The 20,280-nt window shown below is 34.4% G+C and overlaps 3 protein-coding genes across 3 annotated transcripts; all 3 read left to right on the top strand.

Annotated features, from left to right (window-relative positions):
- The first annotated feature begins 1,877 nt into the window (after positions 1 to 1,877).
- On the top strand, positions 1,878 to 3,449 carry LOC127079074 (uncharacterized). The gene has a single exon (XM_051019483.1). It carries the CDS (start codon positions 1,878 to 1,880, stop codon positions 3,447 to 3,449), a length of 1,572 nt encoding a protein of 523 aa, XP_050875440.1.
- A 1,613-nt stretch (positions 3,450 to 5,062) lies between these two features.
- On the top strand, positions 5,063 to 6,531 carry LOC127088101 (uncharacterized). The gene is made up of 4 exons (XM_051029013.1): positions 5,063 to 5,324; positions 5,402 to 5,617; positions 5,704 to 5,958; positions 6,051 to 6,531. The coding sequence occupies exons 1-4, from the start codon at positions 5,064 to 5,066 to the stop codon at positions 6,474 to 6,476; spliced, it is 1,158 nt and encodes a 385-aa protein (XP_050884970.1). The 5' UTR covers position 5,063; the 3' UTR covers positions 6,477 to 6,531.
- A 10-nt stretch (positions 6,532 to 6,541) lies between these two features.
- Positions 6,542 to 8,129, top strand: LOC127079073 (uncharacterized). The gene is made up of 6 exons (XM_051019482.1): positions 6,542 to 6,778; positions 6,853 to 7,020; positions 7,121 to 7,225; positions 7,322 to 7,388; positions 7,788 to 7,883; positions 7,974 to 8,129. Exons 1-6 carry the CDS (start codon positions 6,576 to 6,578, stop codon positions 8,127 to 8,129), a joined length of 795 nt encoding a protein of 264 aa, XP_050875439.1. The 5' UTR covers positions 6,542 to 6,575.
- Positions 8,130 to 20,280: the final 12,151 nt, after the last annotated feature.

The raw sequence follows: 20,280 nt of genomic DNA, 5'->3' as shown, positions 1-20,280 counted from the left end.
AACCCCGTGAACGTCTAGGACATCCGAGCACCAGTGCCCAATACTTTCTTTGTAGGATTCTATTTTCCGTGCCAATCTATTTAAGCTCAATACTTTCTTTGTGTGGCATTTGCTTCTCTGTTGAAAGATGAAAACTACCTAGAAGTTATAGTAATTGTTTAATTGACTGCAATATGCTTTGATTCATACTGCGGTTGAACTTTCCTCTTCATCCATTATGAAATACTGATGCTTCAGAATTAAATTAAATTTACTTTTCAATCACCCAAACAACCAAGCTAGGGGTTGCCTTGTGTCTTTCCATATAGAACTGTTTCTTGGTAGGTTTTACACTCGCAGCCATAGTATTGCTCAGTTGTAGTTGACATCAGCTAAAATGTACATGCCTGATATGAAGCTAGAGTTTTATTGTTATAAGTTTGTAACCATTTTGATTTCCAGTAATGAGTTGATGAAACTTGAAATTTTAATCATGAAGTACTGCTTATAGCTTGTAAGTAGTTGTTTGGCAAATTGCTCTTTCATGAACTTTCTATTTCATAACCATGCTGTAGTGTTACTCTCTAAATTTGGTTAAAGTAGTATTATTCTGATAAGGAATACTATAATTGTGATGTTTGACAATGCTCTCTCACATATAGGAACATTCTGCTCATAATTTATACATAATACATAATACATAATTTGGTTAAAAGTGCCAATCTATTTAAATTTTTTTAAGTTATTCAAAATTGAGCTAAATGGTTAAAAACTTATAACAAAATTCCAGGAACATTCTGCTCATAATTTATACATAATACATAGATTCATTAGATTCAAAAAAGGACAACCAGGAAGCTAGAACTCATACCAACAATAGCCTCAAGTCTCAAAAGGATTTCAAAAATAACCTTTCTTTTAATATATATTTTGTCTACATACTGTCCCTTGTAAATAAATATATATTCAATCTCATTTTTTCCATTCTTTAAATATTAAGAGTTGTGTTAGCTCAAAACGGTTCACTTTTAGAGAAATAAGATATGTCAAAAATTGAATCAATAGAAAGAAAATGAGCAAAAATAAATAAATAAAAAAAGGTGTTTTTCTTTGAATGTGATTTTTGCCACTTAGATTGGTTTTGTTTACCTAATTAAAGGGGAATCTTTGTAAAAGAACCACAGGTTATATCACAATATGGTTGGAGTTGTTTAATGATTAGCAATATTTGGATAATTCTTTTTTCCAATTTTAGATGTTAACGTTGTCACATCCTAAAGTGTAGTGTGCATATACAATGTCAATTGTCAGATACATTACAAGATAAATCAAACAACTACCCATTTGCAAATAGAATTTTTTAGTTACATAATCCTCCTTATTAGAATTTTCAAATGCTAAGCTAAATTTGTAGTGCTTCAGAGCATCCACTTTGTTCACTGCTACAAAATAAAATATTAATCATACAAATATTCATTAACAAATGCCAACAAAACTAAATATTCATTAGAACTTTGGAAGCTAAATATGGAGAAAAACCGTCAGTTCTTTCAAAAATGTTGTGTGTACGTACCTGAACCGCTCCTTTAGACACAATGTCTCCACAAAGTCTGTCAGAATTACGAACCAGATTGCTAAGTGCACCTGCTGCATTTGATTTGGTTTTGTCCTCCTCTGCTATAATTCAGCGTTGTTCGCTAGTTTTGCTTCTGAGTTTGTAAAATTAGTTTGCTAACTGTGTTTTTAGTTGTCAATTTAGTTGTCACTAACTTAACACATTTATGATCAAAATTATGGTTTCCTCACAAGACTAGTTGTATTATTTATAAGAAACACTAGTTGTATTATACTTGTAAGTGCATCTTTTAACTACAATTCTTTTTGTTCTTTACATAGTTATGGATCGTAGTTGGATGCAAAAAAATCGCCTATCCGAGGAGTATAAGAAAGGAGTGTTAGAGTTTTTGAAATTTGCTGAAACTAATCTTCCTGAAAGTAATGGAAGATTTCACTGTCCTTGTGCTAAGTGTGTAAATATTGCACCTTTAGAGGCTCACATCGTATGGGAACACTTAGGAGTTAACGGGATTTGTCAAAATTATACAAAGTGGATATGGCATGGTGAATTGTCTGACGCGCCAAAGGCCTCTCCTAAAGAAGAGTTTGATGTAGAGATGGGTGATCGTCTAGAAGATATGATCCGTGATATTGGACAAGACTCTTTTCAACGGGCAAATATACATGATACTCTTTGCAATGACAGTAAAATCCCTTTGTATCCAAATTGTAAAAACTTCACACGACTGTCGGCTGTGCTAAGATTGTTCAATTTGAAGGCGATTAATATTTGGACAGATAAAAGCTTCACACAATTGTTAGAGTTGTTGAAGGAAATGTTACCGGAAGAAAACATGTTGCCGAACCGGGCCTATGAGGCAAAAAAGATATTATGTCCAATGGGTATAGAATATAAGAAAATACACGCATGCCCTAATGACTGCATATTGTATTGGAAAGATAATGAAGAGAAAGAAAAATGTCCCAAGTGCATGACATCACGCTATAAGAAGAAGAGTGATGATGAAGGTTGTGATGTGACCACAAAGGGTCCTCCAGCAAAGGTGTTATGGTACCTTCCAATTATTCCAAGGTTTAAGCGATTGTTTGGTAATTTAAATGATGCGAAGAATATTAGATGGCATGCAGAAGAAAGGAAGTGTGATGGAAAAATTCGGCATCCAGCCGACTCTTTGCAATGGAAGAAGGTTGATACTTTATTTCCAGACTTTGGCATTGAACCAAGAAACCTTAGGCTTGGACTTTCTACTGATGGAATGAATCCATATGGTAGTTTAAGTAGTAACCATAGTTCATGGCCCGTTCTCTTGATTATCTATAATTTATCTCCTTGGTTGTGCATGAAGAGGAAACATGTTATGTTATCTATGATGATTTCTGGACCAAAACAACCAGGAAATGACATAGATGTTTATCTAAGCCCGTTGATTGATGACTTAAGAAAGTTGTGGGATGAAGGAATTGATGTATTTGATAGTTTTTCAAATGAAACTTTCAAATTGCGGGCTATGTTATTTTGCACCATCAATGACTTTCCAGCTTATGGTAACTTGTCTGGTTATAAAGTTAAGGGGCATAAAGCATGCCCTATATGTGAAAAAGATACATGCTACCATCAATTAGAGAAAGGAAAAAAGACTGTTTACCTTGGACACCGAAGATTTCTTAATCATAATCACCCATATCGAAGATTGAAAAAGGCTTTTAATGGATATCAGGAGTATAAAGTTGCCCCAAAGGCCTTAACTGGAGAAGAAGTCTATCATCGGGTGAGGAACATAAGTGTTAGTTTTGGAAAAAAAAAACAAAAAAAGATTACAAGTAATAATATATGGAAGAAGAGTTCAGTGTTCTTTGACCTTCCATATTGGTCCAGTCTTGATGTAAGATGAAAATAAGAGAGGAGTTAGCTCCTCAACCAAGAGGTAACAAAACCTATTTGCCACCGGCGTGTCATACATTGTCAAAAGAAGAGAAAAGAAAATTTTGCCAGTGTCTACAAGGTGTGAAAGTGCCAAATGGATACTCCTCAAATGTCAAAAGTCTCGTGTCAATACAAGATCTCAAACTAATTGGTTTAAAATCTCACGATTGCCACATTTTGATGCAACAACTACTACCTGTGGCTATTCGTGGCATCTTGCCAAAAAATGTCCGACATGCCATAACTAGATTGTGCTTATTCTTTAATGATATTTGTAACAAAGTGATTGACCCTGATAAATTGGACGAGATGGAAAACGAGTCAATTATTATCTTGTGTCAGTTGGAGATGTTTTTTCCTCCTTCATTTTTTGACATCATGGTTCACTTGATTGTTCATCTAGTTAGAGAGATTAGATTGTGTGGTCCTGTTTATTTAAGGTGGATGTATCCTTTTGAACGATACATGAAGATATTGAAAGGCTATGTGAAGAATTATTATCGTCCTGAAGCATCTATTGTTGAAAGGTACATCACAGAAGAAGCCATTGAATTTTGTACAGACTATTTGTCAGATGCAAAACCTGTAGGACTACCCAAGTCTCGTCATGATGGAAGATGTGACGGTAAGGGTACACGTCTAAAGGTTAAGCATATGGGCGAAGGGGAAGTTTTTCAAGCACATTTGTATATATTGAATAACACTGACGAGGTTCATCCATACTTGAGTACACATCAAACCATTGTCAAAGCTAAAAACCCTCGTATGACTGAAAAATGGGTGTTGAAAGAGCATAACAGAACATTCTCAAAATGGTTTAAAACCAAGATTATGAATGATGATAATGCTTCTGATACATTAAAGTTTCTAGCATACGAGCCTAGCTTTAATGTTTTATGTTGGAGTGGGTACGATATAAATAAGTTTTCTTTTTGTACAAAATCACAGGATGACAAGAGTACCATGCAAAATAGTGGGGTAATGATAACAGCTTCTTCAATGCACTTTTCTAGTTCAAAGGATAAAAACCCTGTCTTGGCATCCACAGCTTACTTTGGCGTTATAGAAGAGATATGGGAGCTCAATTATGTTAAGTTTAAAGTTCCTATTTTTAAATGTAAATGGGTTAATAGTAACAATGGTGTGCAAACTGATGAATTAGGATTTACATTGGTGGACCTTGATAAGGTAGGATATAAGGATGAACCTTTTATCATGGCAGCTCAAGCAGTACAAGTATTTTATGTAAAGGATCCCTCGAACACTAGGTGGTCTGTTGTCCTCCAAAGAAGAAACATGAATTATAGTGATGAAAATGAAGATTCAACTCTAGACATTGATCACAATACTTCTTTTTCAACACAAAGGCCTTATTTTAATGATGAAAATGAAGTTGATGATGTTTATGCCATTCGTTATGATCATCAAGAAGGGATTTTGGAGGATAATAACAAATAACCAAGAAAAACCATCTATATTTTACTAATAACTATATTTTAGTTAATAAATTGTTATTATATATGTTTATTATTCATTTTAATTTTAGTTTTGACTAATATTGTTTTCTCTCTAAACAGGAATTATGGATAAACCATCTAGCTCTTCACCAAAAAAAAAGAAGACTAGAGGTGTCACAGCATTGCTACGTTTCATTGCCAAACTTCCTGATGGTGAAAAATACCAAATTGATTTTGATCCTGATACCTTCCAACCCATTGGTCAGTATGCTGCAAAGTTTAAAAGTTATTTGTCATTCATTGCACGTAGCAAGGTTAGTATAAATGAAAAGCAATGGAAAAAGATAAGCGATAAGTTGAAGGACGTGATATGGGACGATATCACGGTATGCATTTTTAATTAATTATTTTAAAGTTATTATCTATAATTGCTTCAATTACTAACACTCCTTATGTTTTGAAGTGTAAGTTCACTTGCCCCACTGATAAAGAATTTAGGAAGCATTGGTTTGTTTATATGGGGGAACGATTGAAGCAATTTAAGACATTGCTCTCAAATGTCTATATATTTGGGAAAGGAGATAAGCATGGAAATACAACTCCATTTGAAAAGTATAAATTTATCAAAGAAGAAGATTGGGATTTGTTTGTCCAGACTCGACAAAAAGAAGATTTTCAAGTTAGTTAAATTTGTAGATTTATTTTTATGTTATCTAAATTGATTTGGTTTTTGACGTTTAGTTTAATGTGATTTATTTGTAATAGGAGAAAAGGCTAAAAGGAAAGACACATGCATCAAAGAATATCCACCCTCATATTTTGTCTCGTGGTGGTTATGAAAAACTTAGGGCCACCGTAATGGAAGAGAGGAGGAAAAAAGTGATTGAAGAGGCCAAAGGTGATGAAAGTTTGATGGTTGACCCTCCCGAACTAAAGCGATATGAGGCATGGTTGATGGCTCGACAGAAGCCATCGGGAAATTTTACATCTGAGGCAACAAACTTAGTAGCATCTAAGATTGTAAGTAATAAAAGATTTATTGATAAATTTAAATTTCATTCATAACTTAGTAATCATTTTACATCATTTTTATATGTATCTAAATATTTTAGGGAGAGTTAGTGGAAAAAAATACACAAGGTACTATTGTCTTTGAAGGGCATGACGATATCTTGACTGTTGCCCTTGGAATAAATGAACACCCTGGTCGGATCCGCACTGCTCCTAGGGGTGTGGGCTTTAAGAAATTCTATGGAAAAAGTTCACGCTCCACCTTAGGAGGTGTCTCTCAAGATGACCTTCTAGCCCACCTTCAAGCCTTGGAGCAAAAAATGAATATAGATTTCCAACATAAATTACAAAAACATCTCCAACAACAAAGAACAGAGCTCCAACAACAAATGCAAAAAGAGATGCAAGAGGAGAGAGCTCAAATCCAACAAGGAATGAAACTCCTACAACAGATGCAATTGGAGCTCCGCTCCGAGAGGCCTAAAGAGATGTTTATAAAAGAGGTATGCGTAACTGGATACAATTAATCTACTAAAAATTAGAAAAAAATTAATTTAATTAATGTTCACTTGATACAGCATGTAGAATTTGTGGGTACGAGCACTAACGGAAGTTGCTCAAAGGTTATGACTACTGAAGATTTAACTAAAAAAATGGATGCTTCTGAAGATTACCTCAAAAAGATTAACAATCTCAAGGAAAATTCATTCTCTCTAGATTTGGATCATGAAACAAGTGAACTCTCAGTTTTTATTGATAGGGTGGATCTTAATGAATTAACTTCCGGTATTAAATGGCTATCCACATCTATCTTGTCTTTATGGTGCACGTAAGTATCATATTCTATTGTTAGTTATTTTTTTTATGTATCAAATATAATTAATATTTGTTTCAAAAATTTAGATATCTACATCGCATGTGTATCTCCAAGAATTTCAACAAACTATTTGGGTTTCTCGATCCAAATAGGATACTAGTTCACACAAAACCGGCCGAAGTTATTCAAACATACATACAAAATAAGTTGGATGGAGAGCCAAAAAAATGTTATTTAGGACCATTGCTAAATAGGTAAGTACATGTTTCCTTCAAGGTTTTATCGTTTTTCATATGTTATTTTGTAATATTTAAATTTTATTGATTCTAACACTTTTTTTTTGTAAATTTACAGCAATCACTGGCAATTGTTTGTCATTTGTCCTGAAGATAATATTATTTTTTGGTTTTGTTCATTAAACAGATCTCCTAAGAAAAATATTAAGGTCATATTGGAGGGGTAAGAAGCCTAAATAGAGAGATATCATTTATACTAAATTTTTGTACACATAGTCTTTATATTTATAACTTACTTCGTTGACAACTCTTTTATCAGAGCTCTAGAAGGTTATCATTTATTAAGAGGTATTAAGAAGAAGAAGCCTAATTGGAAGAATATTATGGTAAGATTTGTTTTACTATATTGTCGTTTCTTGGAATACTGGTGTGTTGGCTTGATTTTTTAGTTCTTGAAAGATACCATTTATAAAGAGGTATTAAATGCCCATATATCTTGATTATTTATATTATTATAAATGAGATAAAGAAAAAGAAAATTTCGATTTTATAATTGCAAGTGATATATTTGTAAGTTATCATTATAAACATGTAGTATATTTATTACTGAATTGCACTTATGGTGATAAAATTATAGTTGTACATGCTCTGAACCAACTAAAATTGTATGTGTTTCTATGTCGAGTGAAGAAAGTTAGTGTTGGTACAAATTTTGTGAAAAAGGAAAAAAGTTTGTGATGTTGTTGTTTTTGGTGGCTTTAATGTAACTAGGAGTTTATATGCAGGGGCATCAACAAGATAACGGATGGGCATGTGGATATTATGTCATGAAAAATATGTTTGACATTATTGATGCTTGTATTGTTGAAAGATTCAATGAGGTATTTTATATTACATATATTTAATGAAAAACATGTAAATTATTGTTTTAACATGTAGTTGTTTAATTTATTATATGTTTGAACTTGCAGATATTCACAGACACCTCATCATATGAAAAAGAGTCAATTGATCACATGCGACAACTTTGGGCTCAATTCTTTTTGCAAAAGGTTGAAGAGCAAGAGAACCAGGAAAAGAAAGATTTAATGACAAAACAGAAGCGATTAAAAAAAACTTATATATAGATATATTTTTGTTCCATGAATGATTTATTGGTACAAGTTACATGAACAAAGTGGTTGAATTTTTTTCTTACATGAATACAATTTTTGTTGATGTATGACTTGGTGCAAGATTCTAAAGATTAGAGAAATGTTTGTTTTGGTTATTTTTGTTTTTTATTGAATATCCAGGAATATATAAAAATATTTGGTTTAATGAAATTTCAAATAAAATATTTTTAAAAAAATTGAGATATTTTACACCCTTCATACACAAAATAGGGTGTAAATGTGTTAAAATTAAATGTAATTATAAGATATTTTACATTTGATATATCAAAAATAGGGTGTAAATATTTGTCATTTTACACCCGTTTGAATTATAATAGGGTGTAAATTCGTTTAACTTCAATGTATGTAGGTGACAATTTACACCCGTTTTATATTAAATAGGGTGTAAATGTCCTAAAATTCAATGTATATATCTACCAATTACACCTTTTTTTTATCTAAAACAGGGTGTAATAGGTGACAATTTACACCCGTTTTATATTAAATAGGGTGTAAATGTCTTAAAATTTAATGTATATATCTACCAATTACACCCTTTTTTTAAATCTAAAATAGGGTGTAATATATTCTCTTTTTACACCCGTTTTAAAACGGGTGTAAATTCTTCATACATATCTCACCCTTTGAATTTACACCCTATCATAACGGGTGTAATATGTATAAAAAACGGGTGTAAAATCTTCTTTCTGCACTAGTGGCCGGAATAAACCCAGGTAGCAAAGTCTTAGGAGTCTGCTTGATTTAACCTGGTCACTTCCATTCTTTTTTCTACACATAGTCATCATGCATCATGATGTGTTTCTCCTGCAGAGACGTTTGTGAGAGGTGATAGAGCATTCATTCCCTTTGCTGATGACTTCGACATGTGCACTGTCACTACCTCAGTCTTTCGAGCAGCAACAAACAAAGTACTCTCAACTTGTGTGGCAGGAAACTACAATGGAGCCTTGCAAGTGGTGCTAATTTAATTTCTTATACTATTTTTAAATTTTTTTTTATAGATGATAGCTGAATTTCAAGTTCCTTCGCCATTTGTTCCTATTCGCTAAGATTATTTCGTGCGATACTGTAAACTGTTGAATAAACTTTAATGTTATAGTTAATGGGTTTTATTAATAAGTTAATGGAGAGATTTGGAAGGTCAAGAGACAGCGGCCAAATTAATAGTATATGCTAATTATTATGTTTCTTAGAATAGTTAAAGTTTTTGAGTCTGTATAAAGACAAAAAATGTACTATAATGAAAATACAGAAGTTTACAAAAGAGTCGCTTTTTCTGTCAAATTGGCATCAGAGCTAATGGCAAACATGATGAATCAAATGTCGTTGCCACGGCTAACAAAGTTAAATTACGAAAACTGGAGTATCCAAATGAAAGCTCTTCTCGGATCTCTAGACACGTGGGAGGTGACCAAAGATGGGTTTGAAGAACCAACAAATATTGTGGGATATACGTCAGCTCAAAATAAGGCGTTGAAAGAGACGCGGTCGAAGGATAAAACGGCACTATACATGCTGTTTAGGGTTGTTGATGAATCAGGCTTCGAAAAGATTGTCAGTTCGACTACGTCGAAAGAAGCGTGGGACACGCTAGAGAAAGTGTTCAAAGGAGCAGATCGAGTAAAGCAAGTTCGACTCCAAACACTTCGTGGCGAATTGGAGAGGATGCAAATGAAGGAGTCAGAAAATGTATCTGACTACATCACGCGTGTACAAAAGGTGGTGAACCAACTCACCAGAAATGGCGAAACAGTAACTGATGCACGAGTTGTTGAAAAGATTTTGAGATCTTTAACAGATAAATTTGAGAATATTGTGTGTGCAATAGAAGAGTCGAAGGATCTTTCGACGCTCTCAGTCGAAGAGCTCGCTGGTTCCCTCGAAGCACACGAACAACGTAAGATGAAAAAGAAGGAAAAAGGAGTAGAGGACGCAAATCAAACCAAGGAGCAAATCAAAGACGAAAAGGAACTCTTTTCTCAAAATTTTCGAGGAAGAGGACGTGGTCGTGGAGGACGTGACAGTGGTCAAAGTGGTAGAGGCAGCAACTTCGAGAGAGGACAGTCGAGCCAGCAAAATTGGTGTGGCAGAGGACGTGGTCAAAGAGGTGGTAGGTCGAACCATTCCAACTTTGAATGCTACAAGTGTGGGAAGTATGGTCATTATGCGAAGGATTGCAACTCATTCAAATGCTATAATTGTGATAAAGTGGGACATCTTGCAAAAGATTGTCGAATCGAAAAGAAGGTAGAAGAAACAACCAATCTAACTTTGGAAGCTGAAGCAAATGAAGGTTTTCTCTTGATGGCTCAAAATGAGATCAACTCAAATGACAATGTTTGGTATCTTGACTCAGGAGCAAGTAACCATATGTGTGGTCACAAACACTTGTTTAAAGAAATGAGAAAGATTGAAGATGGAAATGTGTCTTTCGGAGATGCATCGAAAGTGAAGGTCGAAGGCAAAGGAACGATCCGTTACTTGCAGAAGGATGGGTTGATTGGATCAATTCAAGATGTTTACTATGTACCAAATCTTAAGACCAACATCTTGAGTTTGGGACAACTTACAGAAAAAGGTTATTCGATACTTATGAAAGAACGGATACTGCATTTGAAGGACAAGCTGGGACATCTGATTGCTCGTGTCGAAATGGAGAGAAATCGAATGTACAAACTGAATCTGATAAACGTTCGAGAAAAATGTTTACAAGTAAGTGTCGAAGACAAAGCGTCACTATGGCATCTACGCTTTGGTCATCTACATCATGCTGGTTTAAAAAGGTTGGCGGAAAAAAACATGGTGCATGGACTACCAGATATGGATTATGAAGGAAAGTTTTGTGAAGAATGTGTGCTTAGCAAACAAACAAGAACTTCATTTCAAAAGAAGGCAGAATATCAAGCTAAGCATATCCTTGAATTGATTCACACCGACATATGTGGGCCAATCACGCCAGAATCTTTCAGTAGCAAAAGATACTTTATTTCCTTTATCGACGATTACTCACGGAAGACATGGGTTTATTTCTTGAAAGAAAAGTCTGAAGCATTCGAGGTGTTCAAAAGGTTCAAAGTAATGGTGGAGAAGGAAACCGACAGACATATTAAAGCAGTTCGATCTGATAGAGGTGGTGAGTATACTTCGACAGCCTTTATGAAGTATTGTGAATAGCAGGGTATAAGGAGATTTCTAACTGCAACATACTCACCTCAACAAAATGAGGTGGCTGAAAGGAAGAATTGAACAGTCCTTGACATGGTTCGTTCAATGCTTAAAAGCAAGAACATGCCAAAGGAATTTTGGGCAGAAGTTGTACAATGTGCCATTTATGTTCAGAATCGATGTCCACATTCGAAGTTAGAAGATCAAACACCACAAGAAGCATGGAGCGGACAAAAGCCAACAGTTTCTCATCTCAAAGTATTTGGAAGTGTGACTTATGCACACGTACCAGATCAACGAAGAACGAAACTTGAAGACAAAAGTCAGAAATACATACTCATTGGGTATGATGAGAAAATAAAAGGGTACAAGCTATTTGATCCCATAAGAAAGAAGGTGATAGTGAGTCAAGACGTTCGGATAAACGAAGCAAGTAAGTGGGACTGGAACAGTTCGACAGAAGCTATCGTCGAAGTTGAAGAATCATCTGTCGTTGTACCACCAAACATTTCAACAAAACTTGAAGATTCTGACAATAAAGATGAACCTACACAACCCAGAATGCGAAGTTTGCAAGATCTGTATGATTCGACAAGTGAAGTGCACCTTGTATGTCTCTTGGCAGATGCTGAAAACATCAGTTTTGAAGAAGCAGTACGAGACAAAAAGTGGAAAAGTGCCATGGACGAAGAGATGAGGGCGATTATTCACAACAACACTTGGGAGCTAGTTGAATTGCCAAAAGATAGTAAACCCATTGGTGTAAAGTGGGTATTCAAGAAAAAGATGAACGCTCAAGGAGAAATAGAACGATACAAAGCGAGACTTGTTGCGAAGGGATACAAACAGAAAGCAGGAGTTGATTATGACGAAGTATTTGCACCTGTTGCAAGAATGAAGACAATTCGATTACTCATATCTCAAGTTGCTCAATTCAAATGGCCAATATTTCAAATGGATGTCAAAACAGCTTTTCTGAATGGTGTACTAGAAGAAGAAGTCTATGTTGAACAACCACTCGGGTACATGAAAGCTGGAGAAAAGAAGAAGGTACTGAAATTGAAGAAAGCGCTATATGGGCTGAAGCAAGCACTGCGGGCATGGAACACACGTATCGACACATACTTCAAGGAGAACGGGTTCGAGCAATGTCCGTACGAACATGCCCTCTATGTGAAGAAAAATGGAAGGAATGTATTACTTGTTGCTCTCTATGTCGATGATCTTATTTTTCTGGGCAGTACTGATCAGATGATAGAAGAATTCAAAAGCACAATGACAGGTGAATTCGAGATGATAGACTTAGGCCTGATGAGATTCTTTCTTGGTCTGGAGGTTCGACAAGAAGAAACAGGAATCTTCATCTCACAAGAAAAATATGCAAAAGAAATCTTGAAAAGATATAAGATGGAAAGCTGTAATCCGGCTTCGACGCCAATGGAACCATGAACAAAGTTGTCGAAATTTGATGGAGGAGAACGTGTCGAAGCAGGAAAATATCGAAGTTTGGTAGGAAGTCTTCGCTATCTCACATGTACAAGACCAGATATCTCATTAAGTGTAGGCATTGTAAGTCGATTCATGGAGGAGCCAATTTACACACATTGGAAAGCATTGAAGCGAATTCTGAGATACATCCAAGGAACAGTGTCACTTGGGATGTTCTACTCGAATTCAGACAAATACAAGTTGGTTGGTTACTCTGACAGTGATTGGTGCGGAGACATAGACGATCGAAAAAGCACCTCTGGATATGTGTTCTTCATGGGAAATACTGCATTCACTTGACTTTCTAAAAAGCAGTCAATAGTAACACTTTCGACATGTGAAGCAGAATATGTAGCAGCATCCTGGTGCGTTTGTCATGCAATATGGCTCAGAAGATTGATGAGTAAAATGGAGCTAGAACAGAAAGATGTAACAATAATACAAGTTGACAACAGGTCAGCAATTGAGTTAGTAAAGAATCCAGTAAACCATGAAAGGAGCAAACACATTGATGTTCGCTTCCACTTCATTCGAGAACACGTGAAGGAAGGAAATGTCGAATTGAAGCATGTAGCAAGTAAGGACCAAGCAGCAGACATTTTCACAAAACCACTATCAAAAGAAATCTTCGACAGAGGCAAGAAATTGATAGGCATGATGAATAGAAGAAACATTTAAGTTTACATAGAAGTTTTGTTGAATAAACTTTAATGTTATAATTAATGGGTTTTATTAATAAGTTAATGGAGAGATTTGGAAGGTCAAGAGACAGCGGCCAAATTAATAGTATTTATTAATTATTATGTTTCTTAGAATAGCTAAAGTTTCTGAGTCTATATAAAGACCAAAAATATACTCTAATGAAAATACAGAAGTTTACAAAAGAGTCGTTTTTTCTGTCATAAACTACATCAAGACAGTATATGGGCCGTGGTTGATGTTTCATTGGATAATCTTCTACCTGCATCTAGCAGTAGTTCTGTCCCAAGACCCCAGAAGACCCTCTGGTATTTTAATTCAAGAACTACCAAATGGTTACTCTAAGGTTACATGGATTGAACATGCACCAGTGAAGATAACGCGGTGCAGAATTTTTATACACCTCTAATTGATTCTGGACTCGCGTTTGGCGCTAAACGCTGCGTCGCTACGTTACAAAGACAATGCGAAAGTCTCGCGTGTTCCATGTCCAATAACATACCAATTGCTGGAGACCTCGGAGTTATGATGAGTCCAGAGGGAAAGAAAAGTATTTTAAAGCTCGCGGAACGGATGGTGACTAGCTTTAGTACTAGTATTGGTGCTGCTTCAAATCATGCTTGGATAAACGTACACTCAGATGGATCAGAGCATGTGGTTAAGGTGATGACAAAAAAATAAGTCGATGAATCGGGCAGTAGCAGCAGATCTCCCGGTGTAGTGCTTAGTACTGCTACTTCTTTTTGGCTTCTCATTTTCGAGAAGGACTTTTGATTTTCTTCGTGACGAAAACACCAGATGTCAGGTATGTATCTATCTACAAAGACTAATTAGATTTTCTTTAGAATAAACAGACAGATGGATAACATATTTAATTGATTTCTTAGTGGGAAGTTCTCACGAATGGAGGTATAGTTACAGAAATGGCACATATTGCAAATGGTCGTGATTCTGGAAGTGCTGTCTCTTTACTTCGTGTTAATGTAAGTTAATTTCTATCTATAATACATATGAAATGTTTCATTAGAACAGATAATCTAACATTCGCATTCAATAAATATATTTCTGCAGAGTTCGAACAATGCAGAGTAATATGGTGATCCTGCAAGAGAGTATTTGGTCTTGGAACCGTTGCCAAGATTTGGTTCCATTATCAACTCAACCAGTATATCCACAGGTGAAACGTTTCTAGCGGAAATTTTATCAAAATCCGTAGGTATATCCACAGAAAATCAGTATATCTCTAATAGTTAATTTAATTAGCTCTAACTATCTTAAATAATCCTAACTAAATATATATTGTTTTTTTTGGATTTTTGTATCTTTATGCATTCTAATATTTTTATAACTTAAATATATTAACTTGCAAATAAATACAAATTAAAATAAATTAAAAAAGTAGATTAAATTAAAGATTTAAGTACACTACTAATTAATTAAGAGACTAAATTAAAGATGAATCTAAATAATTGAATAATTAAATAGGATTTAAATTAAAACTGAAATTAGGGGTAGGTTTGGTTCTATGCCTAAACATCCTAATAAATTAAATCTCTTAACCTAAAAACATATTTTTATTTTTTAACATTTTACTTTATGATAAAATAAAGGCCTTAAGCTATAGCAATGTTTTTGTATTTGTAGAATTAAATGTAAATAAATATTTTTGTTTAGAAAATTAGAGTGAATGATATACATACATAATTATTATATAAATTAAAAAAAAAGATTGTAAATCTTTTGGTCTTATAAAATTATTACCCTAATTAAATTAAATGATTTATTTTTATTATCCCTAATTATCCTAAACAATTCCTAGGATTATCCTAATTACCCTAACATTATCCTAAAATTATAACCCTAATTTATTAATACTAATCAATTAATTATTTAATTAACTAATATTAGTATTTTTTATATATTTTTAATTATGACCTTTATCAATTAATCCTAATTATCCTAACCAAATAATTAATCCTTAATTAAACCTTAAATTATCCTAACATTTATTATAATCAATTATTAAATACAAAGTATTAAGTATTTTAAAGATTTTTTAATATTAAACCTAAAAGAGATATTTTTACTATTATTACTTAATTATAAAATTACCCTAATTATACCAATTAAAATTAATAACCCTAATTATTCTAATTGAAAATTAGGATAATTAAAATATTCTATTTATAATTATTAAAATAAACTATATAAATAAACCATAGTTGGGGTGTGATTAGTTTTACAATGTATTATTATTAGGATTATTTTTTAAAAAAGAAAATCTAAATAATTTGTCAAAAAACTTCAACTTATATTATTTGTTTTGTTAAAAAACTTTATAAACTTAAGATACTGTTAAATAATTGATTTATGATTTTGGTTATATTTTGAACTAAGTTGTGATTATAGTAATAACCAAATTGTGAGTATTGACTTTGTGAAAAAAAATTGTAGTTAGAATAATAATCATTAAAAATTAACAATTAAGATAGAATAAAAACTTCATTGTGTAAAAATGACTTTTCCATTGTGAATTTTTTTATGTAATTAAAATATTATATTTAAATTTTTTACTATTAGAACAAAACAAAAACATACTCAATAGCAACAGAATCCACAACAAATAAAAAAACAAATCAATAAATATCAGGCATCAGACAAAAAACAAAATATCAAAACAATTATATAAATGAGGGAGTAAGGGGGACCGACCTACGTGGAGGAGATTCTCCTGGTTAAACGGTAAGATTTGCCTCTTTTTTTCTACTCCTTGCCCTTTATGTTTTTCGATCTTAGCCTTCTCGTAATCCTTCTTCTTTGTTTTCACCTTTTTGAAAAGATTGATGATAGTGATGAGGGAGGCTTTAGGGTTTTAGTGTTGTTGTTCTTCGATGTGAAGAGCAATAATTTTTAGAGAGTGAATTTTGTGAATTATGGATGATTCAAGTGTATAAAAACATGTTATTTATAGATGAATATTAGGTCAAAACATTGAATGGGATTTGTCTATTTTTGAAATGTTTTCGTTTAACCTAATTTTATATATTTCTTAGAGACTGACATTTTCCCCTTATAAAACCTTACACGTGTTTTTTTTACCAATTGTGTCATTTTACTTATTCGAAATGAAGTCGCACTAGAAAGCATATGAAGGATGGACAAATTTTAGGGTACGAAAGTTGTCCCTATTTAATCAGTTTCAAACTGAGATGATAGTGAGTCTTCATCTTCTCGGGGAGAAGATGATTAAATATAGAGAGGGACCTTAATTTTGACCACAGAGTTAGTAGACTCTGGGTATTAGTAAGGATTGAACAACCTTTGATGTTCTATTGGTATCCAAACCAAACTTTTATGGAACCCTAGTGATACCCTGTTGATTAATTTCAGCCAATCCGGGTGAAACTTGCATATGCTTCCTATGACCGTCCGATCATTTTACCGAAATCGGGTAGGACTCTGACAATCCTCCGGTCGTTGTTTGATAAAACCCTGATAGAACCCCTTTTATAAGCTTCAACCCCTTCGAGTGAAACTTGTATACGATTCTATGATCATCCGATCATTTTACCAAAATCGACTAAGACTCTGACGATCACTAGTTGTTGCTTGATAAAACCCTGGTAGAACCTCTTTGATCAGCTTCAACCCCTCCGGGTGAAACTTGCATACGATTCCTATAATCATCCGACCATTTTACTGAAATCGGGTAGGGCTCTGACGATCCTCCGGTCGTTGCTTGATAAAACCTTGGTAGAACCCCTTTGATCAGCTTCACCTCCTCTGGGTGAAACTTGTATATGATTCCTATGATCATCCGATCATTTTACTGAAATTGGGTAGGACTTTGACGATACTCCGGTTGTTGCTTTATAAAACCCTGGTAGAACCCCTTTGATAAGTTTCAGCCCCTTCGGGTGAAACCTGCATACGATTCCTACGATCATCCGATCATTTTATGGAAATTGAGTAGGACTCTAGTGATACCCCAGTCACCCTTGATGGAACTCATGTAGGACTCTTGTGATACCCCAATCACTCTTGATGAAACCCCTTGATGAAACTCTGGTGAAATCCCTTGATGGAACCCATTGATAAAACTCTAGTGAAACCCCTTGAAAACGCGAGTGCGGGAAATAAATAAAAGTAGTGCGAGTGCGAGAAATAAATAAAAGTAGTGCGAGTGCGGGAAATAAATAAAAGTAGTGCGAGTGCGAGAAATAAATAAAAGTAGTGCGAGTGCGGGAAATAAATAAAGTAAAGACAGTGCGGGAAAATAAATAGATAAAGGCAAAGTAATAAAAACCTGCTCCAATCGGAGGGTTGAATAAAATGCGAAACGGAAATGAAAATGGAGGCAGGATTAACTTCCTTCCAAAGTGCTCCAAACTCGATTACAGACTCGATCACAGACTTGATTACACAATTGTGGTAACACCCCAATGCGAAGCGATTACCACTTTTAAAATACTGAATATATTCCTAAGTGAAACTAAGTTTGCTCTAAGTTTGGATGATTAAACAAATGAAAACGAGTCTGTATTTATAGGCAAGGAAAATAATGGAAATGACAAGGATGCCCTTCAGTTTGAAATTGGGAGGGAAAAGTTTTCTTCTTGTAGCGCCCGCCACAACACCATGGCGCCCGCCATAAGAGCAAAGTCTGGCGCCCAAATGGAGATAGTGGGGAACGTGGCAGTTGAGGGAAGTTGAGTTGTGACACGTCATGGCTGGACCTATGGCGCCAACCACAGTGGGAGCCACAAGTGCAAAATGCTGAATTTTAGTCTTTTTAGCTCATTTTCACTCCTTTTCTCGATCGGGGCTCTAATTAGACTAAAAACCTGAAAACAAAGAAAAACATAGTAATAACATAACAAAATAATAATAAAACAACTAAAATGCATGCGAAATCGGAGTTGAAAATACGGTGAATTTCAGTGTCATCAAATTCTCCCACACTTAAACCCTTGCTTGTCCTCAAGCAAAACACTAAAAAGTTCATAGAAGAAAAACTGGTGTCAACGAGTGATTTGGGCTAGAAAGGCTTCTAAGTTCAAGTCGGGGTGTGTAACACCCTTTTTTCTACCCCAAAATATTTAACATATAATCAGAGTAAATAAGCACGCACATAAACAAAAGGGCGTCACATCGACGTTTTCAAAAACTAAAAGCTTTCAAAAACCAAACATCATTCCTCATCAATATACCATACACCTGGTCATTTAAAATAACACATTTCACTTCTCATGAATATTCAAGAATATGCGTTCGCAGCGGAAAATAATGAATACTCATGCATTTCATTAAATGATCCATGTCCCATACCATGATCATCTCTCAATAATCTCTTCAATTAACATGTTCACAAGTAATACCATAAAGCATATCCAAATAAGACACGAGTTCCATACTACAAATCTACCCAGTGTTACATGACCAGAGCATTGACTCATTACTTAGTCTCTAAACGAAGTACCGCAGCTCTCCAGCTAATCTCGAGTGAGTCACCATCCACTTACTTTAGCGATACTACTCCTGAGTATCTGCGCGATACCTATGTAAAGGTAACATTCAAACAGAAAGGGTGAGAATTCAAATCATTATGAAGAAGTATTAATCAAGCACAATGATTAACTCAACAATTAAAGGAATTCGTCACACTTCATATAACCATGTAAATAATATTAAACAACATTTATTTCACATGTTTCACGCACACATAAAAACTCAAGGAGCATAATATCCAAATCCAATAGTATATTCCCAAAAATACACATAACGACAATTATCACATAATCACATAATTTGCCAAGTTAGGTATCCAAACATCACCAAATTCAATTACCATAGCTCATACACACATCACAATCACATCAATGCAAACATTCAATTATCACATAACTCCAAACATCATCAAATTCAATTACCATATCTCATACACACATCACAATCACATCAATGCAAACATTCAATTATCACATAACTCTAGTGTGACTCAATGCATGACATGTGACTCTATGCATGTGGTACCATATTGTGAACCCAACGTTTCACCGCTTGCCGATTCAATATCTAGAATCCAAGCCACCACGTCTATTTCCAATTAAGGATCAACGTCTACTACGCCTATTTCCAATTAAGGATCAACGTCTATTTACCACGTCTGTTTCCAATTAAGGATCAACGTCTGCTACGCCTATTTCCAATTAAGGATCAACGTCTATTTACCACGCCTGTTTCCAATTAAGGATCAACGTCTGCTACGCCTATTTCCAATTAAGGATCAACGTCTATTTACCACGCCTGTTTCCAATTAAGGATCAACGTCTCCTACGCCTATTTCCAATTAAGGATCAACGTCTATTTACCATGTGAACCCACAGTTTCACCGTTTCCACCATGAAGCCTACCATGCATGCCATGAATGAATGTACAAATACCAATACATATGCAATTAAGATCATCTCTACCATCTTAACCTTCCACGTATCACCATAATTCAACTCTATGAATTATCCACCAATGGTACATATACACATTCATAACAATATATCATTCACAATCCATCAATGGCACATAAACACATTCATAACAATATATCATTCACAATCCACCAATGGTACATATACACATTCATAACAATATATCATTCACAATCCACCAATGGCACATAAACACATTCATAACAATATATCATTCACAATCCACCAATGATACATATACACATTCATAACAATATATCATTCAC

The sequence above is a fragment of the Lathyrus oleraceus genome, chromosome 5, assembly GCF_024323335.1.
Source record: "Lathyrus oleraceus cultivar Zhongwan6 chromosome 5, CAAS_Psat_ZW6_1.0, whole genome shotgun sequence".
In the NCBI taxonomy this organism is placed as follows: Eukaryota; Viridiplantae; Streptophyta; class Magnoliopsida; order Fabales; family Fabaceae; genus Lathyrus; species Lathyrus oleraceus.
This window is presented reverse-complemented; position numbering and strand designations above follow the sequence as displayed.

Excerpts from the sequence above, each read along its gene's own strand:
- LOC127079074 (XM_051019483.1), top strand. The coding sequence starts at position 1,878 with ATGGATCGTAGTTGGATGCAAAAAAATCGCCTATCCGAGGAGTATAAG.
- LOC127079073 (XM_051019482.1), top strand. The coding sequence starts at position 6,576 with ATGACTACTGAAGATTTAACTAAAAAAATGGATGCTTCTGAAGATTAC. Across the intron at positions 7,226-7,321 it reads ATTAAGGTCATATTGGAGGG|AGCTCTAGAAGGTTATCATT; the intron begins GTAAGAAGCCTA and ends CTCTTTTATCAG. Across the intron at positions 7,884-7,973 it reads TTGTTGAAAGATTCAATGAG|ATATTCACAGACACCTCATC; the intron begins GTATTTTATATT and ends TTGAACTTGCAG.
- LOC127088101 (XM_051029013.1), top strand. The coding sequence starts at position 5,064 with ATGGATAAACCATCTAGCTCTTCACCAAAAAAAAAGAAGACTAGAGGT. Across the intron at positions 5,325-5,401 it reads TGATATGGGACGATATCACG|TGTAAGTTCACTTGCCCCAC; the intron begins GTATGCATTTTT and ends TATGTTTTGAAG. Across the intron at positions 5,618-5,703 it reads GACAAAAAGAAGATTTTCAA|GAGAAAAGGCTAAAAGGAAA; the intron begins GTTAGTTAAATT and ends TATTTGTAATAG.